Consider the following 27,299-nt stretch of genomic DNA (forward strand, 5'->3'; position numbering starts at 1 on the left):
CTTCACCCTAAGGGTCAGTTTTAGGGGCTGAGGTTGGGTTAGGTCACATGACAGAGAGGAGCACGAGGCATTGGAGTAAACAGTTGTGACTAGCTGCAGGAAAAACACCGCTGCAGGAAATGCACTGGCCCTGAAGCCTTAAAAGACAAACGGTAAAAAAGCTTCTTGAAACAATGTTCTTTGTTTTAGCCCTGCGTCATGCTTTCGAAGAAAAAATGCATGTGATTAATCCAATTAGAATAATGTTTAATTAGTATCACTCCTGAAGGGGGAGATGTGTGCAGGGTTATGAAATTACCTATGAGAACAGTGAGCAGTCAAAAGGGGCAGATTAATTAAAAATGAAATGTCGACCACAGCCGGAAAAAAAAAAATCATTCTTATGACCGAGTAATGTCAGCAACAGATCCAGGCCCTGTGCACTGGACTGTATGCTTTATTGCTGAAAAGTACACAATAGATGGCCTTTATAAGTGAGTGCACTTTAGCAGATGTGCTTTAACATTTGAATTAAAAAAGAGGTAAAAAAAAAAAAAATCTCACTTATCATAGAGTGATACTTAGCTTCAGGGCTTTCAGGATGAGAACACACACATCCACACACACCCTCCTGAATAATTCAATTAGATGTGAGTCGAAGCTGGAAGGAGCACAGAGTCTTGAGTGTGTTTGTCATGCTCTATAAACCCACCTGGCACAGAGCATGAGGGAAGCGGGTAACATGGAAGGATCAAGAGATGGATAAGAGAAAAGATTGTGAGAGAAGAAGTGGATGGGTTTAACATTAGAAGATTTGAATCTGGGCTTAAACTCCATTAGGAAGAGGAAAAGAGTTTGAGACAAGGAAGTGGGTCAGCTGCTTGGTGAAACAGACGTGCACGTGCACACCGGGCACAGAACGATCCTGTCAGTTGGGCCGCGATGTTGAGGCGCAGTCATGCTGGCACCCACGGGCATGGCGGCCCATTACACAGGCTAATTAGCAACTCCATCACTAAGGAGCTAAATGAGACTGCTCAGGAGAGACACTGGCACAACACAATACAACACAACACATATCTTTAATATGATTCATTTCTCCATCATTATTTCCAGCTGCTTAGATGTTGTGATGCAAATGGAATGAAATGAAAAACTCCTGATTTAAAAAAAAAAAAATCCATCTTTAGACAATTACATCTCAAAACCATAATCCACGGGGTCTTCAGGGGTGATTGCAATATTACGTGTACACTTGATTAATACCACATGTATCGAATACTGAAGTGGTGCTTCAAACATTTGACCAACAGCCCAGGACAAGCCTGATAAAGGTTCTAATCCAACACATCGAATTAATTTATAATACTTGTCCTAAATTAAAATTGGCTTCTGGACTGAAATGTTATAAAAAAAAAAAAACTTTTAAAAAGAATGACAAAATAGTGCGATAAAAGCATTGCCATAAAAAACCTATAGGAAGATGTGCTAATGATAGGCAATTCCTCATTATTAAGCTAGAACTCTGATTTATAATCTCAGTTAAGTCCATTTCAGTTTCGAGTTGTAACACTACACGATGTGAAATAGTTTAATGAATACATGGACATACAAAACACTGTATAGTTTGGAACATAATTAAAATTAAATGAGTAATATTAAATTAAAATAGTTTTTTATTTCAAATTAAACTACAAGTACATGTAAATGAATAACAATATCTGTGTGAAGGAAAATCACAGCACAAAAATGACCTACTGTAAGGCCTACTGCTGCCCTCCAGTGGCCAAACAAAGAACTGCATTTCAAAGTTTTTGTTCAAGTGTTTGGGATTTATATTAAAGCTAGAAATACAATACACTTCTGTCATGAAACAGCTCAGATAACAATGTTTAAATAGGTGTCATGTGTCACAGTATGAATGCCAGGACCCAAGGATTCCCAGTAACACACTGCCCAGAGCATCACACTACTGTACCTCTGCTGCTCTTCTCATTGTGCCATCTGGCAACATGCAGCTATACACACTTCTATTGCTCCACACATTTTCATTGCTCCATGGTCCACTCTGATACCCACGCACCCTGTGAAGGCAATCTGACTGGCCTGTGACTATGCAGCTGCGCTGCGCTGTGTGTTCTGTGTGTTAACCTTTTCAGGAACTTGTGTTCCAGTAGCTCTTCTATGGGACTGGACCAGACAGGCTAGCCTTTGATTTCCATCTGTGAGTCTTGGGAACCATCTAGTTCACTGGTTGTTTTTTCTTGGCCCTTGGATGCTACGACCCAGTCTTCTATCGATCACAATTCGGCCCTTGTCAAAGTCACTTGAATCTTTAAACTTGCCTATTTTTACCCGTAAAGCTCAACAAGTAACTGTTTACTTGCTGAATTATATATCCCACCCCTTGATGGGTGCCATTGTGAAGACATTGTTATGGCTGTATATCAATATAAATAAATAAAATAAAAAAAAATGCTGTAGTAAATAATAAAACGGAACATTTCTGATGTGCTGAACAGGAACACCACCACAGCACTCGGGGGAAACAGCAAAACATTTACTTCTTTTTCTTTTTCTTCTTTGCATCTGCCGCTGCTTTTGTGCCCTTTCCATGTTTCTTCTTTCCCTTTTTCAGTTCTGCAGCGTCTTGAAATGCCTTTCCTGCCCGTGCTCGTCTTTTGCCCATCGGAGTCCTGCTGTACCAACTCTGCCAGCATGCAATACAACACATTATTTAATACATTCATTAATTAATTAATTTTACTGTTCATTTGCTTGTAATGTAATACCAGGGTCTGGGTTTATCTGCACTTTATGTGATTCGATATGAGAATTTGATTTGACTGCTCGAGGGCACGGGCCAGTAGGCGGAGTCTGAGCCCTGACAAACTTATTTATAAAATGATGGTGATGAATGGTGGTTAGAGAGGCCCCATACTATTGGGCTGCATTTAGCAAAGAAAACAACTAAAGATTTAACATTACTTTAACGGGGTTAAGAACCTTGGCATAATTTAAGGGGAAGATGGGTTCCCTTTTGGGTTCTGACTTCCTCATGTTGGTCTGAGGGAATTTTCCCTTGCTAATATTGTCTCTGGCTTTCTCATCAGGAAGAAACATTTTTAATTGATATCAGAAATTTTATTCCTGTAAAACTGCTTTGTGACAATGTCTCTTGTTTAAAGAAAAAATATATATTTAAAAAAAAGTCCTGCCAGCAGTTAGATCTCCTATTACAGGCTTCCTTTGAGACACATAAAACATCTTTTTGAACTTCTGCTCATTCAGCAGCTGTGCAAACCACTCAAAGGAACGCTTCATCCAGACGATACTGAACACCAAATCATTTTTTCTTATGTGAGTTTGATAACCCCTATAGTTGTATTTCATATTGTAAAATGACTGTGAAACAATCAAAAGAACACTAACAGTATCATGTGTGCTGAATAAATAGAACAGTACAGGTTTATAATATAATATATGTCTCAGACACGTCACAGTGCTTGCCTCTGACCTTAAAGGCCTCCTCCTCCTCTTTGTAGATGGGGTCTTGTCTGGCTAGTGGAGGGATAAACTCCAGCGCAGTCAGGGGTTTCTTGTTTTGCCGACTGAGGCGTTGAGAGGTCAGGACACTTCGCACAGCCTGCAGGATGTGACCCTGAGTGTAGCCATCTGTGACTTTAGCCAAAGAGCTGAGGTCCAGAGTGGGGCTGAGCTGAACACCTCGCACCCTGAGGAGCTGTTTCCATAAATCTATACATGCACACGTGCACACACACACACACACACACACAGTACATTCCATTACATGTTACTAAGATAGGTTGTGATGCTACAAGTGAACATTAAGTAATATATTTAGACTTACTCAGTCTCGATGCATAGTCTGGTCTGGGAATCAGAATGATCTTCTTGTAAACTTTACACAGGGCTTTGAGGTCTGCGTCGAAAGGTCTGCGGGATGTCCCAACCAGCAGCACACGATCCTCTGCTTTAATGGACTTTACTATTTTTGGCAGGTCTTTCTTCAGCCTTTTAGGTTCCATCTTCAGAGGTAAGAGATCAGACAAAAGGTGGGTGTTGAATCATCTGACAACCACAAGAGGGCAGTATAGACTTTTTTAACTCAGTCAATGTGGCACATCTTGATTGTTGACATGACTCCATACAGGATTATGGAAGTTATCTGACATCAGTGGAACACCTGTTGTCTTTTGTTTTATTTAGTAATTGTGCGTGTGAATGTTCCTGTGGGTGTTTGTGATCTTGTGAAGTGAAAATAGAGCCCAGTTGGCAGGCATACCTCTTTCTCTGGTTTTGGAACTTTTTTGTAGAATGTTTTCTCAGCGTCTCCGATCCAAATGACAGAGGGCTGCAGCTGGCGAGCCACCTGGCAAAATATGACAATAAACATGTATATTCTCAGCAACCCGGACACCCGGAGCAGAAACAACAGAAACTATTATCACCAGCTTTCTCACAAACCCCATCGCTCAGTCAGGACCCTAACACGTAGTGCTGCTGAAGACAATTACTCTAAACATCAGATGTCTCGTGTTGTTACTTTGTGTGTGAGTGCTGTGAGTGTGTGTGTGTGTGTGTGTGTACAGATGCAACTCGAAGATAAGGCCTAAGTAGTGGCCAGCAGCAGATAGGAAGGTGGTCCGTTCCTTTCATAATGGCAAAGTAAGCAGGAAGTTGTGATAGGATACAATCCCGCTCCCAGCATGCATTAGGAGCAGTGTTGAAAGAAATGTGTGCACACAATGCAAAAAGGCCCTTAATGTGGTTTATCTGCAAATCCAGCCCTACCTGACCTGAGCTGAGTTGCTATAACACCACAAAGCTTGTCTTTCCTCCTGTTCCTTCTTAACACACCCTCAAACGCGCCGTACTAAATACACCACTATTAAATACCTTTAAGCGGCTGCACAGTTTATAAGCAGGCGGAAAAAGGCAAAACGGGGACAAACTCTCTTAGCTTTCAGTTTCTGGTTAAAAAGCCGCATGTGTTTATGTTTATATTTTTTGGGAAATGTCAAACTTGAAGATGTCAAGCATTGTATGTTTGTGGCTTCTGTGATACAGTAAGCAACCTGTTTGAATGTGCGGAAGAGCAAACAGAGCGTGCAAAGCCTGAACTTTCATCTCGATACGACTTGACCATATGCGCTTCAGAGTTTAGTAATCAATTAAAGGTGAATAAAAGCACATGTTTGGGAATCTCAAATTCAGCAATGACACAAGATAATATCTGTAATTTAATAACAGGTCAAGTAGAATCACTGAACTTTGACAGGCTGCACATACATTTGTGTACTGTATATATTAATGTGCATATATATTCAGTCAATCACATAGCAGCAACTCAATACATTAAGGCATGTAGACATGGTGAAGATCAACTGCTGAAGTTTAAATCGAGCATCAGAAAGAGGAAGAAAGGCGATTTAAGTCATTTTACCGTGGCATGGGTGTTGGTGCATTTCCAAAACTGCTGATCTACTGGTTTTCCACACACAGTCAATCAAGGGTTTACAGAAAATGGTCTAAAAGAAAAACCTTGAAGCAGATGGGTTACAGCAGCAGAAGACCACTCCGGGTGCTACTTCTGTTAGAACAGGATACAATTCGCATGGACTCAACACAAGATTGGAAAAATGTTGTCAGATGTGCAGCTGAAAAATCTGCAGCAACTGCATGATGCTATCAAGTCATTATGGACCAAAATCTCTAAGTGACTCCAGCACCTTGTTAAATCTACGTATGTCATGAATAATTAAGGCAGTTCTGAAGGCAAAAGGGGGTCCAACCCAGTACTAAGTTATGAAGTCATATAAAAAAAAAAACGTGGCCAGTGAGTGTATACCGTATGTCATTCAGTACATTCAGGTAGTTAGCTGACTTCATTTTATTCCCACATAACCTTGATGAGCATAGATCTGACTAACTAAAGCAACACTGTCTCCAGGAGCTTGTACAGTCAGCACTATGCATGATGTGTGCATCGCTTCATGCGCTTCCCTTCTCACCCTGACATGCCCATCACTCTGGAACAGGATCAATCTGATCTCATCACACCACAAACTTTTTCCATAGCCCCCCAGCAAAATTTTCTTTTTTTTGGATTGATTTTCTTATGGCCACACAGCTGTTTGGTTTCAATCCAGCAATCTGAGCAATCATCTTAGTTATTTTCTTTAATCTGACACTTCTGAAACACAGTAACATAGCAATGCCTGCTCATGTTTAAACATTTTTGACAGCAGAACAGTGTGTGGCCATTAAAAAAACAACAACTGTAAATTGGTTTATTTCCGATTCATAGAGAAAGAAGTGACTATTGCATCAAGTTGGAGGCTATAGGGTTAGTACTGATCTCTTCAGAATAAACCAGACTCTGGTGAACTCGACAGGACACGGCATGGAGTATTTGCGGTGAGTCAAACTGTGATGTTCATGTTGATCTGATCTCTTATTAAAAAAAGAGCAAACAGTTTTAGGTCTTTGGAAAAATAAAATCAAACAATAAAATCAGTTTCCACCTGAAAAAAAAAAAATAAGAAGAAGAATAAGAAGAAACAGTAGTTTCACCTTTAAGACCATATGCAGGAGATACTGGAGGCCACTCCTGCCCGGGTATTTGCCTGCCAGGTTGGCAGGGGACAGGTTGAATAGATTTGCCCCAGTCTCAGTGCACAGGGCATGCAGCAGCATCCTTTTCCCCACACCTGATGGCCCGGCCAGAAGAACTGAGCGGATTAAAGGTCCTCTCTCATGTACACACTGAGAGCCTGAAAAAAGTGTCATAAAAGAACATGGAAATTTATACCATGATATTATCAAATGAACTGTTCAGTCAAGTACAATAACAGGGCTTCAAAATAAAAAAAAAAAATGATTAGCCACATTAACAAGTTTGATTCTCCCTTCAATGGCTTCGTTGACCTTCATTTGCCTCGAACTCTCATTTACTATGCTTGCCTATACAGTATATTATATTTTGCTTCTGTTCCATCGATTTCTCATCACTTACTTCCCTATAAATGCTCAAACCACTTTAAAATACTTTATAGCATAAAATGCTCAAGTGAACATAAGTCAATCCCTGTCAGGGTTCTGTAGCTGGGAATAATTTGTTTGCTTTTAAACTTTATAACCAAGCATTATTACCCATGCTAATTTAAGACTTGTTAGGGTGGGAAGTAAGATGTGCGCGCAGGTGGTGATTTCTGTAGCTGCTGATGCTCTGTAATAAAAGAACAATAGGTTAATGTGTCTCTGGGGTGATAGCAAACGCAAACATGGTTAAGGATTCCGACTGGGGCCAGGAAGTGGTGTGTAGGTGAGTGATACAAACAAAAACATCCGGCTACATGTATACTTCCATCCAAACTTTGCTTTATGAGTGCAGAAAGTGCAGTACAATTGCGCAGCTCCTTCCAGTGAACTTGCAACTTACAGCCAGCAATGAAAAATACTAATATTGAAAATACTATATTCACTACATGTATATATACTATATATACTAATAATGAAAATACTAATATTTATTATACTTATCTATTTATATAATATGTACATTCACTATATTGCCAAAAGCATTTGCTCATCTGCCTTTACATGCATATGGACTTGAGTAACATCCAATTCTTAATCAATATTGTTTAATATGATGTTGGACCACCCTATGCAACTATAACAGCTACAACTCTTCTTGGAAGGCTTCCACAAGGTTTAGAAGTGTGTTTATGAGAATTTTTGACCATTCTTCCATTTATGAGGTCAGACACTGATGTTAGATGAAAAGAGCCAGGCTCACATTCTCCACTCTATTTTATCCCCAAAGGTGTTTTATCGGGTTGGGGTGCAGGACAAGTTCTTTCACACAAAACTCGCTCATGCATGTCTTTATGGACCTTGCTTTGTCCACCGATGCGCTGTCCTGTTGGAATAGGACGTGGCCATTCCCAAACTGTTACTACAAAGTTGGAAGCATGAAAATGACTTGGTCTTCAAGAGTTCCTTTTACTGGAACTAAGGGACTGAGCCCAACTCCTGAAAAACAACCCTACACCATAATCCCCCCCTCCACCAGACTTTAAACTTTACACACAGACTTGTCCATCTGATTGCCAGACAGAGAAGCGTGAGTCGTCACTCCAGAGTCCAGTGACAGTGTGCTTTACATCACTGCATCTGATTGCATTGGTGATGTAAGGCTTGGTAATGCTAGGCCATGGAAACCCAGTCCATGAAGCTCTCTAGGCACTGTTCTTGAGCTAATCTAATGGCCACATGAAGTTTGGAGGTCTCTAGCTATTGACTCTACCAAAAGTTGGCAACCTCTTTGCACTATGCAGCTCAGCATCCGCTGTCCCCACTCTGTGATTTTGCATATTAAAAGTCTGTTTCTACCACTTAGTGGCTGAGTTGCTGTTGTTCCCAATTGCTTCCACTTTGTTATAATACCACTAATAGTTGACTGTGGAATATTTCACTACTGGACTTATTGTACAGGTGGCATCCTATTATGGTACCATGCTGAAATTCCAGCATGAGAGTAATCCATTCTTGTACAAATGTTTGTAGAAGTGGTCTGCACGCCTAGGTGCTTGATCTTATCCACCTTTAAACATGGAATTCAATGATCTGGATTGGTGATTGAATACTTGTGGCAATATAGTGTGGTATACTGTGTAATTGTGCAAAGTATTGAGCCACCACGAATTTCTTCATATTTTGCTTCCAAAGAGCCAGACTTTCTTTTATTTTGAATGTAGTCTTGAGAAATAGTTCTTTTTTTCCTAAGGACTTTTTTGGCTCTATAAATTTTCAGTCCAGTCCCTGCAACTGAAAAGTTTCCGAGAAATCTTTTTGTTTTTTAAGCCAGTCAGTGACCTATGAATCATTCAAGCATAAAAACCTCTAACTTAAGGAATGAACCAGTGAGAAACAGGTGCAGGTGATGACAGATAATCAGGTCTGTGATTGACCACAATAAACACCACCAACAAGTGGAATCAGGTCTCTGCTATAACGCAGCTGAGTTGTATAGTAGGTATGTAGCACTAGAATGCGTTTTTGCTCTTTCCACTACACTGAATTTCTTATAAAAATCTACAAAATATATGTTTTTATTACCGGAAAGCTCACTGAAAGCTTTAAAAATTCATTTTCTACGCTATCTCTCATGTACACCATTAGAGGAAAATGCAGGAAAATACAGCACCAATGAACAAATGATCTCCGAACAACTATAAACACTTTTCAAATATTTTCACAACAACATATTTAACATTCTTCAGGGTGGAGTTTATGTCTAACACCAGTACTAGGATACATCTGGCAGCTAATCCAGTTCGAAGCTCTCCAGTATATTCTCAAACAACTTGCACATAATTGCCCTGAAAACACTGAAGGGTTGCACAACGTGACATTTGATTATCCTCTAAAGTTTCCCGGTTGACTTCAGGGTGTGTACTTATTGTATTGTCACCACTAAGCGCAAAAAAAAATCTCAGTTCTCGAGTTTTCTTGTCATTTCGTGTAATCTCTGTATGCTGAGTAAACCTGTGCGAGAAGGTCTGGTGGGGAGGAATAGAGCGGAATTCCTGCCTACAGATCTGTGCAGTAGGGGGCGATACGAACATTAAATTGTCCACTGAATGAGACGTGTGTGTGTGCACATGTATGTGCCTGACTGGGTGTACTTACTTCCCTAAACCCAAGGTTAGAAACCAGTTGCATTTTTCCCTGTAACTCTGAAACCTTTATAAGAAGTATTGTGTTTAAAAGAAAGCTGTTTTGCAAATGTGAAAATCCACACGCGCACACACACACACACACACACACACACACACACACACACACACACACATTCAATTAAGTTTAGACTCTCATCTTCGCGAGTATATTTTAGTTCCTGCGTACAGTAATATCCCTGTATAATCCATTTCCACACATCGTAAACTAGTCAAACTTATTTTACACTATGAATGGCAGATGTTTGGCTCCTTATCGTGTGGGAATGTAATTTTTAGGATTGACGAACACAAATACAGCTGAGCAATTGAAACAAATGGAGTGAGCGCAGTAGAACATCAGTGAAGAGGACTAAACACTGCACTAATGGCAGAGTAAACCAGCCTTAGGGCTGCTTCTGAACAGGCCTAAATCCAAACAGTCTCCCAGCAGGAACAGTGATCATAAACATATGCCAAATTGCCGGGCTCTAATTCGCCTCTCTGTGGAAGACGCCATGGCCAGGTTTGTGACAAATGTTCCGTCAAATGTTGTAGAAAAAGCCTTTGTTCATTTCTTCATCAAATGTACCACTGTCCAAGTGTTTTCCCAAGCATACTGCATGTCACAACTCTTTTAAGATCTTTTAAGATGGCTAGCTGGTTTACTTTTAAGAAGGCTCACTGCCTTTTTTCCTGCTTTCTCTCGCTCTCACACACACACACACTTTTTTTTGGCCGCCTAGTCTCTATCCTGCCTGTTTTCTTTCTCCCCTGGCACAGAGGTGATGAAAGGCCCTGGGGGTCTCCATCAGTCTCCCTTGCCGAATCCTGATCACAGGCCACAAGCCCTCCAGTGTGTGATTATTTTTAAGCCGCTGACTGATCTCTCATTGTTTTAGTGCCATAGAGGCTGTTTATGTGGTAACACAATGCTATCTGGGACTCTGGGCTGCTGAGTGTTGTTAGGGGTTATAGCGCACCAGGGCTCTAAACACGTGTGCGGGTGTGAAAAACGGGTTATTGGGGGGGACGGAGGAGAGAATGGATGGTGGGAGAGGATGGTGTGATATCAGACACCGGTGTGCTCTCCTTTAATTGCTTGCTCACTGTAGAGAAAGTGACAAAAGAGGCTGGGCTGCGCAATAAGCCACAATAGGGTCGGGTACAGTTCAGAAGGGCATGCACTTGTATGACACACAACACACACGCACACAAGACTTTAACAGTAACCCTGCTGAAAAATTCATGGGAGCCACTCTAGTTCCCAGGGTGTTCATTAGCGTCCCCTTGGACATTTTGCTACGCACAATAGATCCAATCCATCATGTTGTGTCACTGTGAAGTTGTGCAATACAAAACCTCTTTGTGATCTGAAGCGAGGATTATTTTGTCCTTTTACTTTTGATTATGGTTCCATATATGGCTTTATATGAACTCCTATTTCCAGGCGCATGACTTCTGGCTAAGAGTAGAGGAAGCAGAGCATCCTGGGACAGAGCGAGCAGACATGGGAACACTTACTCACCTAGAGGCAGCACACCATACAGAGCAATGAGCTGTCTGACGTCTGAAAGGGATGGCATTGGCTCAATGTCTGCCTGCCTCAGGCTCGTACCCAGGTAACTGTATTCCCCTGGAGAGAAAGAGAGACGATTTACACAAGCAGCATTAAAACAAAAGCACTCTGTGCAGATAAAACCAGTGACTAAATAAGACAGTGACTAATATTAAAAGTCTGTTTATGGTGCAGTTTGTGGACAGAAATGTAGGGATATGAGCAACTGCACTCACCTGGACTGAGAAACAGATACATAAAGAGTAAAACAGAGAGGGCGCTGACACATTTATTCCTTCAAGATTAACAGATAATGGTAAATCTCAGGCTGTTTGCCCACATTACATCACGTTGCTTTGGCGACACCACCAAACAACATCAAAATGGCATATTTTACGTGTCAGAACTGATGTGGTGTCTATTTACAGTGACACACCCAGGCATGGAAAAGGTTCAAACATGAACTGAAACTTTAGGAACCTCAATGTAAAGGCACATTTGGTTTCACACAGTTTGTAAGACGACCAAAAACATCTGGAAATACGTTAAAAATACTATCAGGAAAAATGTGCGCAGGCAATGTAAAGACCGCTTTGCATAGTTTCTGAAAAACTGTTTTAATATTTCTCTGACCTGAAAGAGGCCATGCATGTGTGCATGTGTATTACTACTGACAGCACGTAATCAAGACCAACTGAGGAAGTAACAAGCTAGAATAGCTCTCCTGTTAACTTCTGTTTTTACTTTACTTGGTATTGTATTGATGAAGCGCATGGAAATTATTGACTCATCTTTCCCACTGAGGAAGAGAAAATACTCTGTCATGATGGGATACACACGTACGCACACAGACTATGATTCAGTCCGTGGTGGTGAAAGTATAGCATCGGATGTTACTGAGAAGCCTGGAGCTATTGATTTAGCCATGGCTTATACGCATGCAAGAGTTTAGAGAAGTGGCCAAAAATACCTTAAGTGCACACTTAGCAACACTACAGCCATATTGGACAGTTAAAAACACAGGCTTGAACCATTCCCAGAAAAGAAAAAGTTGATATAAATCATATATGAACTGGAAAGAGAGTCATAAAGGTATGTGACTGCTTAATACCGAGGTAATCAGATAATTTTACGGTCATCGGCTGAATCAGGATGCCTTCCAGAACGAGCTCCTCGAATATCGATTCAATATTCCTACAGAGACAGGGAGGGAGGGAGATGGAAAAATGGAAAAACAAGAGCAAAGGGGAAGTTAGAAGTATGAAGCAGATGAATCACTCGCACAGCATCTGAAATATTAGCAATTGCGTCATTACGCAACCCACCCATATAAGACCTCATGCTTGCCACATTTGACTACATCTGAAGTTATATCTCCAGCTTCAACGTCACAGTCCTTTTACTGATAAATCTTTCAAGCTTCAATTGGACGTTTTTACAGACAGGAACCTGACAGAATTCTAGGTTAAGACTTCTGACAAATGGGCTGACAGAAAAAGAGAGCTAACTGAGCCAAGATCCATCCTCCTCTGGGCAGCTTTGTATAAATTATAGCCATAGATGAAAGGAAGATAAAAAGTAGCACACAGATCATGAGATAAATCAGAGGACCAAGCTTAAGCCCTAAAATACTTTGCTCTTTGCACATAATCAACATCATATACACTGTGTGGAAACATTTATAGACACGGTTATGGTTATATGGCTCATATGTGCCCCCTCCCCCCACAACCTTTAAATACAAGCATTAAAAACTGTCTATGATGTCTACAGTATGTATGCTGTAGCATTACATTTTCCCTACACTGGAACTAAGATACCCAAACTGTATACAGTATAATAAAATGCATCTTAAAAAGGGACTCAAAGTAGCATTGCGTCCTGGATTTTACATCTTTGATCTATCTTTGATCTTCTGGGAAGCAACAAATCCCAGAAATTACAGTAAATCTGATCAAATATTATGTGCTGTGCCTTTGCAAAAGACATTACTGCTTCGAAAGATCACTTCTCGAAAGATGAATTCTTAGACTACTCAGTCACATTAGAAAGAAAAATGTCACAGAGCATCTTCTTAAGATCAAAGCATGCAGCTGTGCAGAAGTCCAATAAAGAATTTGTTAAACTACAGAGGGTGGCATTGCATTACACCCCTCTATACAGTGCCTTGACAAAGTATTAGCCTCCTGAGATTTGTTACAATTAAATGATTCAGATAATCAAACAAATTTTAATACTACAAAAAAGTGACCCAATTAAAAACAAAATGCAGTTTTTAATTGATGATTTCATTCATTAAGGGAAAAAAACCTGTCCAATCCTGTCTGACCCCATGTAAAAAAAGTAATTTCCCCTAAAACTAATAACTGTTTAAGCACTTCTTGGTGGCACCAACTGGAATCAAGCATTAACGACCGCTGGCAATGAATCTTTTACATTGCTGTGGAGGGATTTTGGCCCACTCTTCCTTGCAGAATTTTTTAATTCAGCCACATTAGAGGGTTATTGACCTGTTTAAGGTCATGCTCCAAGATTTAAGCCCGGACTTTGACTAGGCCACTTTAAAACTTTAATTTTGTATCTTTTCGAGCCAATCAGAGGTGGACTTGGTGTGTTTGGGTCAGTTTCCTGCTACATAACCTAAGTTTACTTGAGCTTGAGGTCTTTTGGAGTTTCTGGTAAAGCACAGAATTCATGTTTGGCTGTTGAAATTATCTTTTGATCTTTTCATGAAATGCTATCCTGGTTTTATAGCAGATGTAACAGGATGAACTTTTGTTTCATCAGTCCACAGAATCTGTGCCCAAAAGTCTTGAGGATAATCAAAATGTTTTTTGAAACATGAGATAAGTCATTTTGCTCTTGTAGGCCTACCACTGGGAAGGTACACCACTGTTCTAAGTTCCAAGACTTAGAACTGACAGTTTCCAGACTGTTACAAACTAAAGTTTCTCATCTGTCCTTAAATTTCTTTAGATCATAGCATGAAGTGAGATCTTTTTGGTGTGCTTCACTTTGTCAAACAGGTTCTATTTGCTGTAAGTGATTTCTTGATTCAACAGGTTTGACAGTAATCAGGCCTGGGTGTAGCAAGTAAAATTTAACTCAGCTTTATTAACTTAGATTAATTAGTGGTTAGGTCATGATTTATCAAGGGCTAAATTACTTTTTTTTCATAAAGGGCCAGGTAGGTTTAATAAATAAAAGCATCATTTAAAAATGCATTGTGTAATTACCTGTTTTTTTTTTGTAATATTAATCTGAATCTGAACAAAAACCCAAGAATGTTTTTTTTTTTGCGGAACTGTATATACATCTCTTTGTATGTATAGCACACCTTCCTTCTTTCCCCACACCTATTTGTTATCTCCAAAAGTTACATTTTTTGTTATTTAAAAAAAAAAAAATTTCTTGCAACAATTTAAATCATACTGAATAAAATTGTTATTCAATATGCCATCTTTTTATTGTGTAGAGAATTACAGATGTTTGGAAAATGTTAGAAAGCTGTTAGAGGTATTAGAAATGCTAACAAAACATTATTTTTTTTTTTACGTGCAGCAGATTTAAGGTTCTCTGTAAGACCAATTTAGAAGCTAGACCTTGTAAAACACAACTCTTTTCAAGTTGCAAAAACACAGCACGATCATGTCCTTAAGTAGGATCTTTTATAGACATATAAAATTCATAATGCCTGTAAACATGTTTTTTTGTGTATATCTGTTTTATCACCAACCTGTCTGCTGTCAGATCCTTCTCTTTCTTCTTTTTCTTCTTCCCACCCTTTTTGCCTTTCTTTTTCTTCTGAATTGGGAAACAGCACATATAAACATTTCAACCAAGCTAATTAAATACCAATTCATATAATAGTCAGAGCTTTTGAAGCTGCTCTTATGGCTTAAATCTGTCAGTGAGCTAACTGGTAAATATGTTTGAACCAGGAACGTGAATGCATTGTTGCAAACCAATGTTTGCAAAAATGACACTTGACAAAACATCTGGTGAGTGATGCACTATGCAAATGCTTATAAACACTGTTTCAAAATGTTCCTGATAGGAGCCCATGGGCGGTACGTGGCTTTGTTTGTTTATTGCTTTGATTAGTGATGCACTCAATTCATTTCTGAATGCGGTCACTGAAACACTGGAACCTTGGCTTATTAGGAATTTCCCTGCCAGATTCACTGAATGTGTGACTCATCACAGTGTAAACTTGATGACGTTGATGGGGCTGACTACACTATATTTACGTCAAGCATTTTAGCCAGTTCAGAGCATATAACAAGTGCAAATATGAGTTCAAATATGAGTGTGATATACCTGGGACAAAATTTCCTGTTTTAATTTTTCTTTTTTTTATTTTAAGACTTTTGAAATCACAGCAAGTGGCACTGTGGCTTAGTGATTAGCAATGTCACCTTCACTTCCAGGGTCCGGGTTCGATTCCCGGCCAGGTTTGATTCCCGCCTCTGTGTACAGAGAGTTTGGATTTTCTCCCCGTGCCTGGTGGGTTTCCTCTTACAGACCAAAGACCAAAACCAATTGGTGCTCCCAAATTGCCCATAGTATGTAAATGGGTTTGTCTGCTGTGCAATGGATTGGCACCCTGTCCAGGGTGTACACCGCCTCATGCCCCAAGTTTCCTGGGGTAGGCTCCAGGATAAACCGGTATGGACGATGAGTGAGTGAGTGAAATGTCAGCAATAAATAATTTGGCCTTACTCTACTATGATGCTGTGATCTGAATTAGTCATATTTAAAATGATATAATGATATAATATATATTATTATAGAAAATAATCAACATCTTTTTTATTCCTTACAGATTTAAAAAATTCTGCCAACATTAACATTGCTTGTTTTAACAAACATACTTTTTTATCCATTTATAATTATTTTGAGCTGTGGAATTGCTGAGATTTATTGCGGTTAAAATCAGGGCAGCCACCGAACATGCCAACTGTCAGTCAGAGAAACAATTGAATCTTGAAGAGTAAACATCCAAACCTTTTAAATCATTTTAAAATTAAAAAAAGAGTTCAAGCAGTTCCAATATTGTGTAATCTTTGCCATGTGGCTGCACTGTTCATCCGTTCCAATATGGAACAAAAATATTTTGTGTGATGTCAGCCAAGAACTGGTTTCTTATAACAAAGTATGTAGTCAGGGTCAGAGGAAGGTGAACACTGAATTTAAATCCCAAGGACACGAAAACAAAGAAATCTTGGATGTCATCTTTTGGCTGTTTTTGTCATGCTTAAAATAAAAGGTGAGGTGGGGTGTGTGTGGGGGGTGTAGGGAGGATTCTGTGGTGAGACAAGTCAACATAGAATCTCAATCATATACTAAAAATGTCAACACTATTTGCCGTTAAATCTTGGTGTGTTTCATGTATATACTGTGCAATCTGTAAACATTCATAATAATGATTTAATCATACAACTCATAAAACATATTCTTATTTCTTTTCTCGTGTTTTTATATTTTTCTTTTGGCATATGTTAACCTATCCCTTAAACTAATGACATTTAAGTTGTCTTATGGTTCGGAACACTGTATATTTCACTGACCCACTAAGCACAGGTTTGTTCCATAAATATAAATTCTAATCCAACAGTTAGGTCAACTGTAGTCAGGTCCATAAATTTTGTACGTTTTTTGGCATTTGGCCTCTGTACACCACCATATTTGTGAGTGTAAGTGGAGTCCAGGATTTCAGGTTTAATTCAAGCAGTTTGACAAAACTGTGGTATTAACCATTCTGGAATTTCAGCCAGTTTCATACACTCACTACCATCTCGAGGTGCATAAATAATAAAACAAATGGCTGACAAGCAGTTTTATAGTTGGTTGTGGCGTTTTCCCTCATTAATCCATGACTAATCAAGCAGTTGAGATCAGGCTTGGAGGTGGTTCTGAGTGTTACATTTGCATTTTGTAGCTGTTTACTTAAACTCTTAACATGAGGTCCAAAAATGAGTCTAATGAAGGTGACCATCATTAGGCTGAAAAAAAACTAAGTAGCAAAAACATTGGTAATGGTCACTACAACAGTTTGGAACATTCTTAAAAAGAAAGAATTAACTGGAAAGCTCAGCAACTGCAAAAAGGTTATGTGGAAGCCCACAAAAGACAACTAAAGTGGATGACCGCAGAATTCCGTCCATGGTGCAGCAGAACCCTGTCACAACAATCAAGATACAGCTTTATAAAGTAAATATAGATGCTTCACAACAAAGTGCAAACCATTGGCAACACTCGAGAACAGAAAGGCCAGATAAGACCTTGTCAGAAAAAGTGGATTCTTTGGACGAATGAAACCAAGGTTAACTTTTACCAGAATGATTGGAAGATGAATATATGGAGAAAGAAATGAACAGCTTATGATCCAACGTATACCACATCATCTGTCAAACATGGTGGAAGTTATGTTATGGAATAATCATGTATGGCTGCCAAAGGCCGGGTCACTGGAGTTTATTGATGAGCTGACTGCTGATAAAAGTAGCAGCATGAATTCTGAAGTGTATAGGACGATATACTCTCTGCTCAGATGCAGCCAGATGCGGTAAAACTGATAGGATGCCGCTTCATATTGCACATGGGTAATGACCCAAAACAAACGGTGAAAGCCACCCAAGAGGTTCTCAAGGCAAAGACATGGGATATTCTTCACTTGCCAAGTCAGTCATCTGCTCTGAACCCAACAGAGCATGCTATTCAGTAACTGAAGAGAAGACTGAAGGCAGAAAGATCCACAAACCAGCAGCAGCTGAAGGCAGTTGCAGTAAAGGCCTGGCAAATCATCCCGAGGAAGGAAACTCGGCATTTGGTCATGTCCATGTGTTTCAGTCTTCATGCAGTCATTGAGTGCATAGGACTTTCCTCCAAGTATAAAAGGCCATCCTTATGTTTGTAATTGCCCCTTCATAATGGGTGTTTGTGTATGGAAATGGCTATAATTCCTGAATGGTTAATGCCATCATTTCGCCAAACACCTGGAATTAAAGCTGAAAGTCTTGACTTCACTCTCATCTATTTTATTTTGAATTCAGTGTGGTGGTGTTCAGAGGCCAAATGTAAAAAGCTTATCGTTGTTCCACAATTTATGACCCTGGCTGTATGTGAATATGAAGAAAACATGGATTGTTGGAGTAGTTTGTCTTCAAACTACTTAATTTTCTGTCTTTGACTTTTCCATTCACACTTCCACAGAAGAACAGCTAGTTCAGAAGGGTGCTGATATAACTTTCACCAACACTTCACCATGCTGTAGAAACTCTAGAAAAGAAAAACTTCTTCTCTTTACTGATCTTGCAAAAAGAAAACTTTTCATTAAAAATGTTTGCTAAAACATTAAACAAGCCTTTAAATTATATATACGGTGTTTCTCTGTTGCTAAAAGCAACTCATTAGTTTTGGCACGCTAATCTTTTCTGAATCCTGCCACCTGTTGAACAACTTACACACATACAGGACGTGGTCTGGCTCTTTGAAGTCTCTATTTTTCCTATACATATTAATTATCTTAAACAGATCGGAAAGGGATGTAAAAACATTGATAATATCAAGTATACATGATGCAGCTTCACAAAAACACTCCTAAAATCCTAATGCTCTAAAAACAACACAGTGAGCTCACACACCATCAAGAAAAAATGAAGATGCTAGCCAGACACAAATATTTTTATGACCCAATCGTTTGGTGGAAGCCAAAGACTTTTTGCCAAGTGTGCAAACATGATGCTTCATCTCAACTGACATTATCAGGGAAGGATGAAAACCATGGCTACATTAAATCGCTCCACAAGTACTTGTTTAGGTATTATACACATAATCAGCTTGATATATTTTTCATATATAAAGTTTGTTGTTTTTTCATCCAAGTTAATTCAGTTTCTGGGCAGCGTATTGGATCTTTTACATGCTTGGTAGGCTTGCTGATGAATTCATGGTTTATACACTTCTGACAGTAATATTCTGATATTTACTGTACATCTACAGCTTTTTATTTCAATATTCCTTTCTACTATCAGAACACATTATATCCATGTTAGTTCACTATTCATAGGCCTACTATAGTTAATGTTAATGATGCTTGGAATAAAATGACTCAATTAAGGTGACCAGAAAAATATATATACTATACTAAAATATATAGTATTGACAATATTAATTTGTGCTTTCCACCCCTATGAAACTATTTGGATATGCATCATGGACAAAAACATAAAATAAAAATAAATCCAATTTAAAATGTTACATTTAAGATATATTATGTTACAGAGACATATTCAGGGCCACAGAAGTAGACAAAGTTACACACTATCTAAATTAATCAAAGTTTCTTTTAACCCATATATGAGTTTAATAAAACATTACCACGAACAGATTTGTATTCATGGAGCAGAGTGAAAACTAAAACTGTGGACTGTTGCATCTGTCAAAAAATTAATAACCGTCTATATGCGTACTGTACATACATTCCACATGTGGGCCAGAAATTGAAAGGCTGATTTGTCTGTCAAAAATGTTGAATGTTAAATACCATTGGATCAACGTGCCAAGTATGTTGTTGAACTGTTCGCTTGTGCAGACATGCTGTAAGTGCTCGTGCAGATGCAAAGTGTTTGGAAGAAGAAACAACAAGGTTCACTTTGTTGCAGAAATGCAGTTGGTTCGTATACATACTGTATATACAAAGAAAAAAACAGACATGCATGACATACAGCGTGTACGTATACACACGCTTATGTATGCATGTGAATATAAGCAGAGTAATTACAAATCCGGTCCATTTCAATGTCATAAAGGTAAATGTTCCTATTTGGATGTTCAGTATGGCAAATAATTGTTTGGGAAAAAACAACAACTGCAACATCCTGTTTCAGATCCACTAACACTGCTCACATCTGGCCCTGTTTTTTGTATGTGTGTATGTATTGTGTGCATGTGTATGTGACAAAGGTGGTGGGAAAGCAGTCCTACCAAAACACAAACTGACAAGGATAAGACTGTGCATCTGCCTTTGTGTTCCTCTAACATTCCTAGTGATCAGTGTCTCACAATTATAACAGCAATATCTCTGTTTAAATTCTCAATGCTTTTACACTGCAGGCTGCAAACTTTTACCGTAAATTAAATTCAAACACTTCGGTTCCTATCCCATACTTAGGATAGTATCAAGGAGCTGATATATGCAAACTGTCAGTATATTATGCACATAAAAAAAAATCAGTTTAAATAAATATATATATATTTTTACCTTTTTATTGGACTTTTTCCCTTTTTTCTTCTTTTTGCCCTTGTCCCGGTCCACAACCAATTTGAGATTCTTCAGTTCCTGCCTCATCAGCTCATCTACCTGTATGAAAAAAAGAAGTTAAAAATAGCGGCTTAATCTAAATATGGTTTGTTATCTGCTATGTCATTACAAATTGTATAGGTTACACCATATAGAAAACTCCAAAGGTCTCAATAAATAGAATAACAAAAGAGTCAACATACCAAATTTTATTCTATTTATTATTATTATTATTATTATTATTATTATTATTATTATTATTTTTATTATCATACTTCTAGGCTGTCAAATGCTTGAGTCTGATTATTCAGAAGGTGTTGATTGACTTTCTCTCACAAGCATTCAGGTAGTGCTTCCCACTGCAAGGAATATCATGCTTTCATATTAATTCACAAATTTTAATAAAATATACAGAGTGATATATATATATATATATATATATATATATATATATATATATATATATATATATTTTTTTTTTTTTATAAATTGTTACTTATTTAACATTTTTGGAAGAAGTTGCTGGTGTAAGCACTTTGTAACAGTCAGATGTAAAAACAGTAATATAAAGAAGGAGGTCTACGTGATTTTTAGACGTTTTTAGGCAGTTTTTCTGCCACAGGAAAGTTGCCTACATTTTTTGTAAGGTTAAGTTTTGCAGTAATATCAGGAACTCACCTGCTTTATGAATGTTTCATAATATTTAATTAATCTATAAATTTAAAAAGCTCAGGACATATTGTTTACAGAAAAAAAGATTAGCATTGGTAAATTGATCCCTAGCATTAATAAAACTCTTCAGCTGCTGTCATGATTTATTTCTTATATAGGGAACTATTTGAAGTGCATATTTCTGTAATTGCTATCCTTGTATGACTCTGAAATCTGAATATTGTGTTCATGCATCATCAAAAAGCTTTGGCCATTTATTTAGTTCTGAATGGTAACCTGCGTCCTTTTAACACACAAAGCCAGTTTCCTGTTATAGTTCCGTGCACTTCCTATTTCCCCAGACATTTTGGGTTATTCCACAGCACCACCACCCAGTTCCTATTCCCTCTGCTCCAGCAGGGCTTAATTATTAGTTATTAATTAGCTTTGGTCTCTCCTTCTCTATTTAAACCACAATCAGTTCTCACTCAATCAGTTTCACGTCGTGAATTAGGTTTCTAGCCTTCTGCATGTTTCCTGGAGTTGCCTGTGTACCTGACCTCTGCTTGTTTGTACCTGTTCTATGTATCCCTGTCTGCCTGTTTATACAGGTATATATTTACTGGATATCTGACCTTGCTGAATTTATTGGATTGTGGAGACTGTCAGTCTGCCTGGGCCTTTGAATAATAACCTAGCAATAGAAGTTTTCTCTGTCCTGTCTGTTCTGCTGCATCTTTTTTTCTGCTACTGTACATCCAATTTTGTTTATGTAGCACTTTTAACATAGTCATTGTTGCTTTAGAGAATCAAAAGAAAATTAGAAAAATGAGTATGGAATGTTTGAGAGACACTCATCAGCCTGCTATTCATCAGTTATTTTTTACAAACTGGTTCCAGCTCTGACTCTGACAAACCTCTCACTCTGTTCCAGTATGCCATCTCGATCAATTCACGTACTGCTGCCTTCTGCCCACGGCTCCATCTGCCTTCTGTCCTTATTCCTGAGCAGAGTGAACGGCTCTAGTCCGTCCACAATCACTAAAGAAATTTCTCCTGTCTCGATCAGTGTTCTTCGCCAAGTCCATATCCTCACTCTCACTCACAGTTCATGCACTATTATTGGCTCTTGACAATAAATATAGAAGATCTTATCTGGTGTGGTGCATTTAGGCCCACTTACATTGAGTCCTGTTACAGCTTCCATCCTTCCTTATGACCCCCTTTGATATTGACTCGATGTCTGTGCTTGGAATGATATACTATTCATGCTGCCAAAATATATAGTAAGCACTATAGTTTGATGTGCCAATGCTACTCGGAAGTGAATTTCCTCGCACGTGGCTAAAGCCAAGGATGTCACTGCAGATTTTTGGATTGGTAGCCTAACCCTTTACTAGGGCGGCTTGGGGAAAGAATAATAGTTTTTTATTTAATTTATTAGTAGTCACACTGTTACAACTGCAGTAGAAAGAAAGTCATTACTTTACATATTAGAACACAAAATTTTAGTGCTACCAGAATAGAGGAATGACATCACAAAAATTACAACAAAAAAAAGCTTATTATATTATTTTACTGTGCAAAAGTTATTTTGCATTACCTCAGTTGTTTTAAAACTCAATTGTATTTAAAGTTAAAAGTGACAATGAACTCTTTAGCTATTTAGGTTGATTATCCAATTACTCTTTATTGCACACTGTACTCCTGTTCCATAATTAAAGCTAACACAATTCTTGTTTGCCTTTAAGCTCGTCTCAACCACATCATTGCATGATTTCTATCTTTATCCACAATAGAGGTGATTCTTCAGCCTGGGAGCTACTCATGTCATTTTTGTAATACTGCATACTACTGTGAAAGAACATGAGTGTGTAGCTCATGTTGTTTAAGGATTTGTATTTCCAATACAAAAATTATATTTCCATTTTTTCTAAAGGAAGTTTTTTTTCCCCTCCCAGGTTTCTTTGTTTCCTGAAATCGTTAGTGGCATTTGGGATTTTTTTTCCTTAGTAAAGCTTGAGGCATACCTAAAACTTTAAGGTTTGAGAACAGAATTTGTTATGAAGTTTTAGAAAACGTTCCTAACTCTTACCTGAACTCTGACCTCCGATTCCACCTCCATTCTTTTCTCCTCTCGCACCAGCTCAGGATCAAAATGCTGGTGGAAGTTCTGGCCTTCGTCTCGTGCCCGCCAAACCTCTGGAAAACACACACACACACGCACACACACGCACACACACATGTCAGGATCGAACACATTCACAACACAAAGAGTAAAACTCTAAAATGAAGCATATAAAAATAATCATGGCACTGCTGGTTTCTTTTTTTCATTGATTCATTTATTTTTGTTATATTCCGGTTTGGACTTCTAACAGAGGAAGCACAGGTGCTGTTGCCCGGGTGAGAATTTTGAAGGTGATTGTCCTTAGTGTCGCACTCTCATGCGCCATATCCTGACAGGAAGTTAATTTCCGTGCACTTCCTCTTCCAGGATAGGACCGTGTGCCAGGCAGATACGGGCAGAGACTGACTGACTCACAGCTTTTAAGGACAGCTGAAAAAGAAGCTTTTTTCATGGAGCCGCATAAAAAAATTTTTTTGCTTGCATTTACATTTAAGCAAGGAATAAAACACGAAGGGGAAAAAGTAAGCCATGGGTTGGTGCAGGTTTGCCACTCTTACCATCATGAAGTTGCAGTACATTCTAAAGTACTTACTTTATACCAGAGGTAAACAGTTGTTTCTTTCTCGTGGAAGTAACTAGACAAAACACCACAGCTTTCATGTTCCTCGAGAAACTGCAAAACCCGCTGTCCTGAAGACCTTCCCATGTAAGCTACTGCTTTACCTCAGCTTGTCACAAAGCGCTGACACTCTTTCAATGCTAATCGCACCACAGGGCTGTTGTATTCTTGTTTCTGATTGGGGCAAAAGGTGTGGACAGCAGCACGGCTGTAATTCAAGATCACACGTTTATATTAATGCTCATTCTAAACCGCATTGTTCTCATCTAGTTTAAATTAATCAACACCTTCTGATAACTAACTGCGCATTTAACATCCTTGTTTTTATAAAACTCTGCCAGTATCCAGTAAAACTGTTGCAGACATGATCATAACGGTACAATATAATTCACCCATTCACAGACTAAAGCTGTGCCAGATGTTTTTTCATGATTGAATGGAACTGCGTTAGCTCTTTATTAGTGTGCTACCAGACTGACCAGTTTATTTTTAAGTCACTTTTTAAAGCTGTAACAGAAAGAAGTTTTAAAAATCACTAGACTACAAAAAAACTATTACAAACTTGAACAGTCCACACCTGATGCTATAAAAGATTTATTACACTGAACCTTAATTAGTAACTACAACTTAGTTTTGTTTATGTTAACTTGATTAATTACCAAATAAAAAATTACATTTTAATTTGTCATATAGTGACTGGCAAGAAAAAAAGCAATGTTTAGACTTAAAAAGAAAATTATTTACTGCAGTGATTAATGTTTCAACCCTAACCGATGCAGTGAGAAGCTTGGCATATCACATAGTTGTGGAAAACATGTTACTGTGTTTCAGATGGGTTGGATCAAACAAAGAAAACAACTAAGGTGATTGCAGAAATTACTGGAATTGATGTAATGATGCTTTTTTGAAACCTGGAATGGATAGCGGCAAACCAAGAAGAGTGGAATAAATGTGGTTGGAAAACATTATGATTGACCTTGAATGAAAATCACCCACTGTAAACGCTTGGTGAGGTTGAGTCAGAAAAAAATAAACAGCAGAATTTATAGCTATATTTAATAGTGAAAGTAAGAACATTTCCACACATGCAATGTGATGACAACTCACCGGATTTGCACCAAACAGCTGTGTGGCCATAGGAAAACTGCTTGTTAACGAGACAATAAGAAAAAAAGTCTTCAGTTTGCTAGGGAGCATAAAGATTAGACTTTGGAGCAATGAAAAAGGTCATGTGGTCTGATTGACCCTATTCCAGAGGGTGCATCAGGTTAAGAAGAGACCCACTGTACAAGAGTTATGATCTGGGGTTACTTCAGTTGGTCAGGTTTAGGCTCAGCAACGTTATGTGGCAATACAATAGCGTCAGCTGATAACTGGAATGTACTGAGTGACTTCGGGGAATCAGTGTGGAACTTGATTTGGCCTCCACAGAATCCTGACCTTAACCTTTCTCAAGTCTTTGGGATATGCTGGAGAGGACTTTATGGAGTGGTTAGACTTTCCCATCATCAATAAAAGATCTTGGCCAAAAATCAATGCAACTCAATGCAACTCCGGATGGAAATAAATGTTGTGATGTGCATAAGGTTATGGAAACCTGCTGTGGCAAATGCACACTGCAACTAAAGCGAAATGCAGTCCAATAAAATATTAGAGTGTGAAGCTTTTTTGGCCAAGCAGTGTGCTAGTGATACAAATTATATTTATTGGAAAAAATATAAAATGGTTGGAGATCCTTCTGAAGCCAGGTGTGCATGCACAGCTGAGAATTAAAATATGCACTCAAGGTCATGTGTCAGGCACTACAAATATATTTTTGTTTGACTTTAACACCTTAAGGTCAAAATGACCTAAGCATCATTTTTGCACTTTACAGTATTTTCCCAACAAAGCTTCGACCGTCAGTTCATAAATGTATCTGATGTTCTTTAAAATCGCCTCAAACGCGTCTTAAAGATTTTGTGGTAAAGAAAATGATTTAAGAGTTATAGGCACACCTTATATCTTATCAGATTTTGCAGAGAGTTGAAGGGCATCACCGAAGCTTGTGGCAGTGAAAACTAAAAATAAGCATTAGACTTTTGAAATTGGATCCCCAGACTGGGTCAGAGGTCAACCTGTCCTCCACAAGCCTTGCTTTTTGAGGTCACAATTTCCAAACATCCCTAGGCAATCTGATCTATATAATTACCTTAGCGCTTCAGTGGGGTGCATTCATGCAGACCAGCCTGTTTGTTTAAAAAAGACATAGAACTCAGGATACTGAAAACAGACAGCTTTTTCAGGGGGATTTGCTGAACTCAGTCCAAAACCGTGAAAGGATGCAGAGGGAGAGGCAGAGCCGCAGCTGACAGTGTTCCAAAACGTGACACCATCTGTGAATTTCATGCTAGATGGACAATTGATGAACTGATGCTACATAGACTGATAACTTGGCACATAGAGGACCACACACAAATGTGCAAACTGGACCCTGAGTGTGTAGAGTCGATCCACCGATGACCACCTGGGTACAGGCTGAAAGACTCTGGAGGATTGAAGTGTGTTTGGTGTTTGCACTGCTGTTTTGATCTATGGTGCCCTGCCCACCATCATTCGCTCATCATTTGGCTTATCCTTAATGTGCCATTAGTATGCCAGTGAGCATATGGTGATAGATCTCGTCACTTTAATCTCTTTTGTTTTGGGAATGATGCAACCTTTTTTTTTTTGGTTTTGAGTCATTTAGTGGATAGGAAAGAAAAAATGCGTCTGGTTTAGAGATGTTCCTAAGGTACAAGCCCTTCCGGTCTGGGTTTGAAATCAGGACTTACGTCAGGCCAGAGCATCGTGATGTCAATGGACAGGAAGGGAGTTCTCCATGTTGCAGATCACCCGGAAAGATAAAAAGTGAGACAAAGAGGGCAGAGGGGAAAATATACTATCTAGAATTTAGTCTGCTTATTTATAGGAAAATTGTGATATCGGCATGAAGATGTCATAAACAGCGATGGCTCCAGATATTACACATGAATCCTGAGAAAGATAGAGGGAGAGAGATGAGAAATGGGAAAATTTCCAACAAGCCCAGACAATTGTCCTCTTTCTCATCGTACAGCATGTACGGTTTCCTTATCGTCAATGCCAGCGATCCAGAACCAAAGTGTCAGATTGTCCCCAGTGAGGGGACAAGGCAGCCTCCTGTCTGATGTTGTGTATCTGGGTAAATACAGAGTTCACCTTTCTGGTCCACTTCAACTAAACAAACCCGTCGAATAATAACATCCCAATTACTGACAGCTGATAAAACAGAGCTGAGGCTCTAGATCCGG

The 27,299-nt window shown here is 38.7% G+C and overlaps 1 protein-coding gene across 1 annotated transcript in view; it reads right to left on the reverse strand.

The window, feature by feature from the left end:
- Positions 1–1,637: 1,637 nt before the first annotated feature.
- The window catches only part of iqca1 (IQ motif containing with AAA domain 1), a 48,236-nt gene continuing 22,574 nt past the window's right edge, over positions 1,638–27,299 (reverse strand). Inside the window, exons 10-19 of the mRNA XM_053497661.1 lie at positions 23,334–23,440; positions 20,549–20,647; positions 15,020–15,087; positions 12,395–12,477; positions 11,254–11,361; positions 6,577–6,776; positions 4,286–4,372; positions 3,851–4,028; positions 3,497–3,735; positions 1,638–2,689 (exon numbers count right to left, since the gene is read on the reverse strand). Coding sequence (XP_053353636.1) covers positions 2,540–2,689; positions 3,497–3,735; positions 3,851–4,028; positions 4,286–4,372; positions 6,577–6,776; positions 11,254–11,361; positions 12,395–12,477; positions 15,020–15,087; positions 20,549–20,647; positions 23,334–23,440 — 1,319 coding nt within the window. The 3' untranslated portion in view covers positions 1,638–2,539. The remainder of the gene's footprint in view (positions 2,690–3,496; positions 3,736–3,850; positions 4,029–4,285; positions 4,373–6,576; positions 6,777–11,253; positions 11,362–12,394; positions 12,478–15,019; positions 15,088–20,548; positions 20,648–23,333; positions 23,441–27,299) is intronic.

The sequence above is a fragment of the Clarias gariepinus genome, chromosome 6 (genome assembly GCF_024256425.1).
Source record: "Clarias gariepinus isolate MV-2021 ecotype Netherlands chromosome 6, CGAR_prim_01v2, whole genome shotgun sequence".
Classification (NCBI taxonomy): Eukaryota; Metazoa; Chordata; class Actinopteri; order Siluriformes; family Clariidae; genus Clarias; species Clarias gariepinus.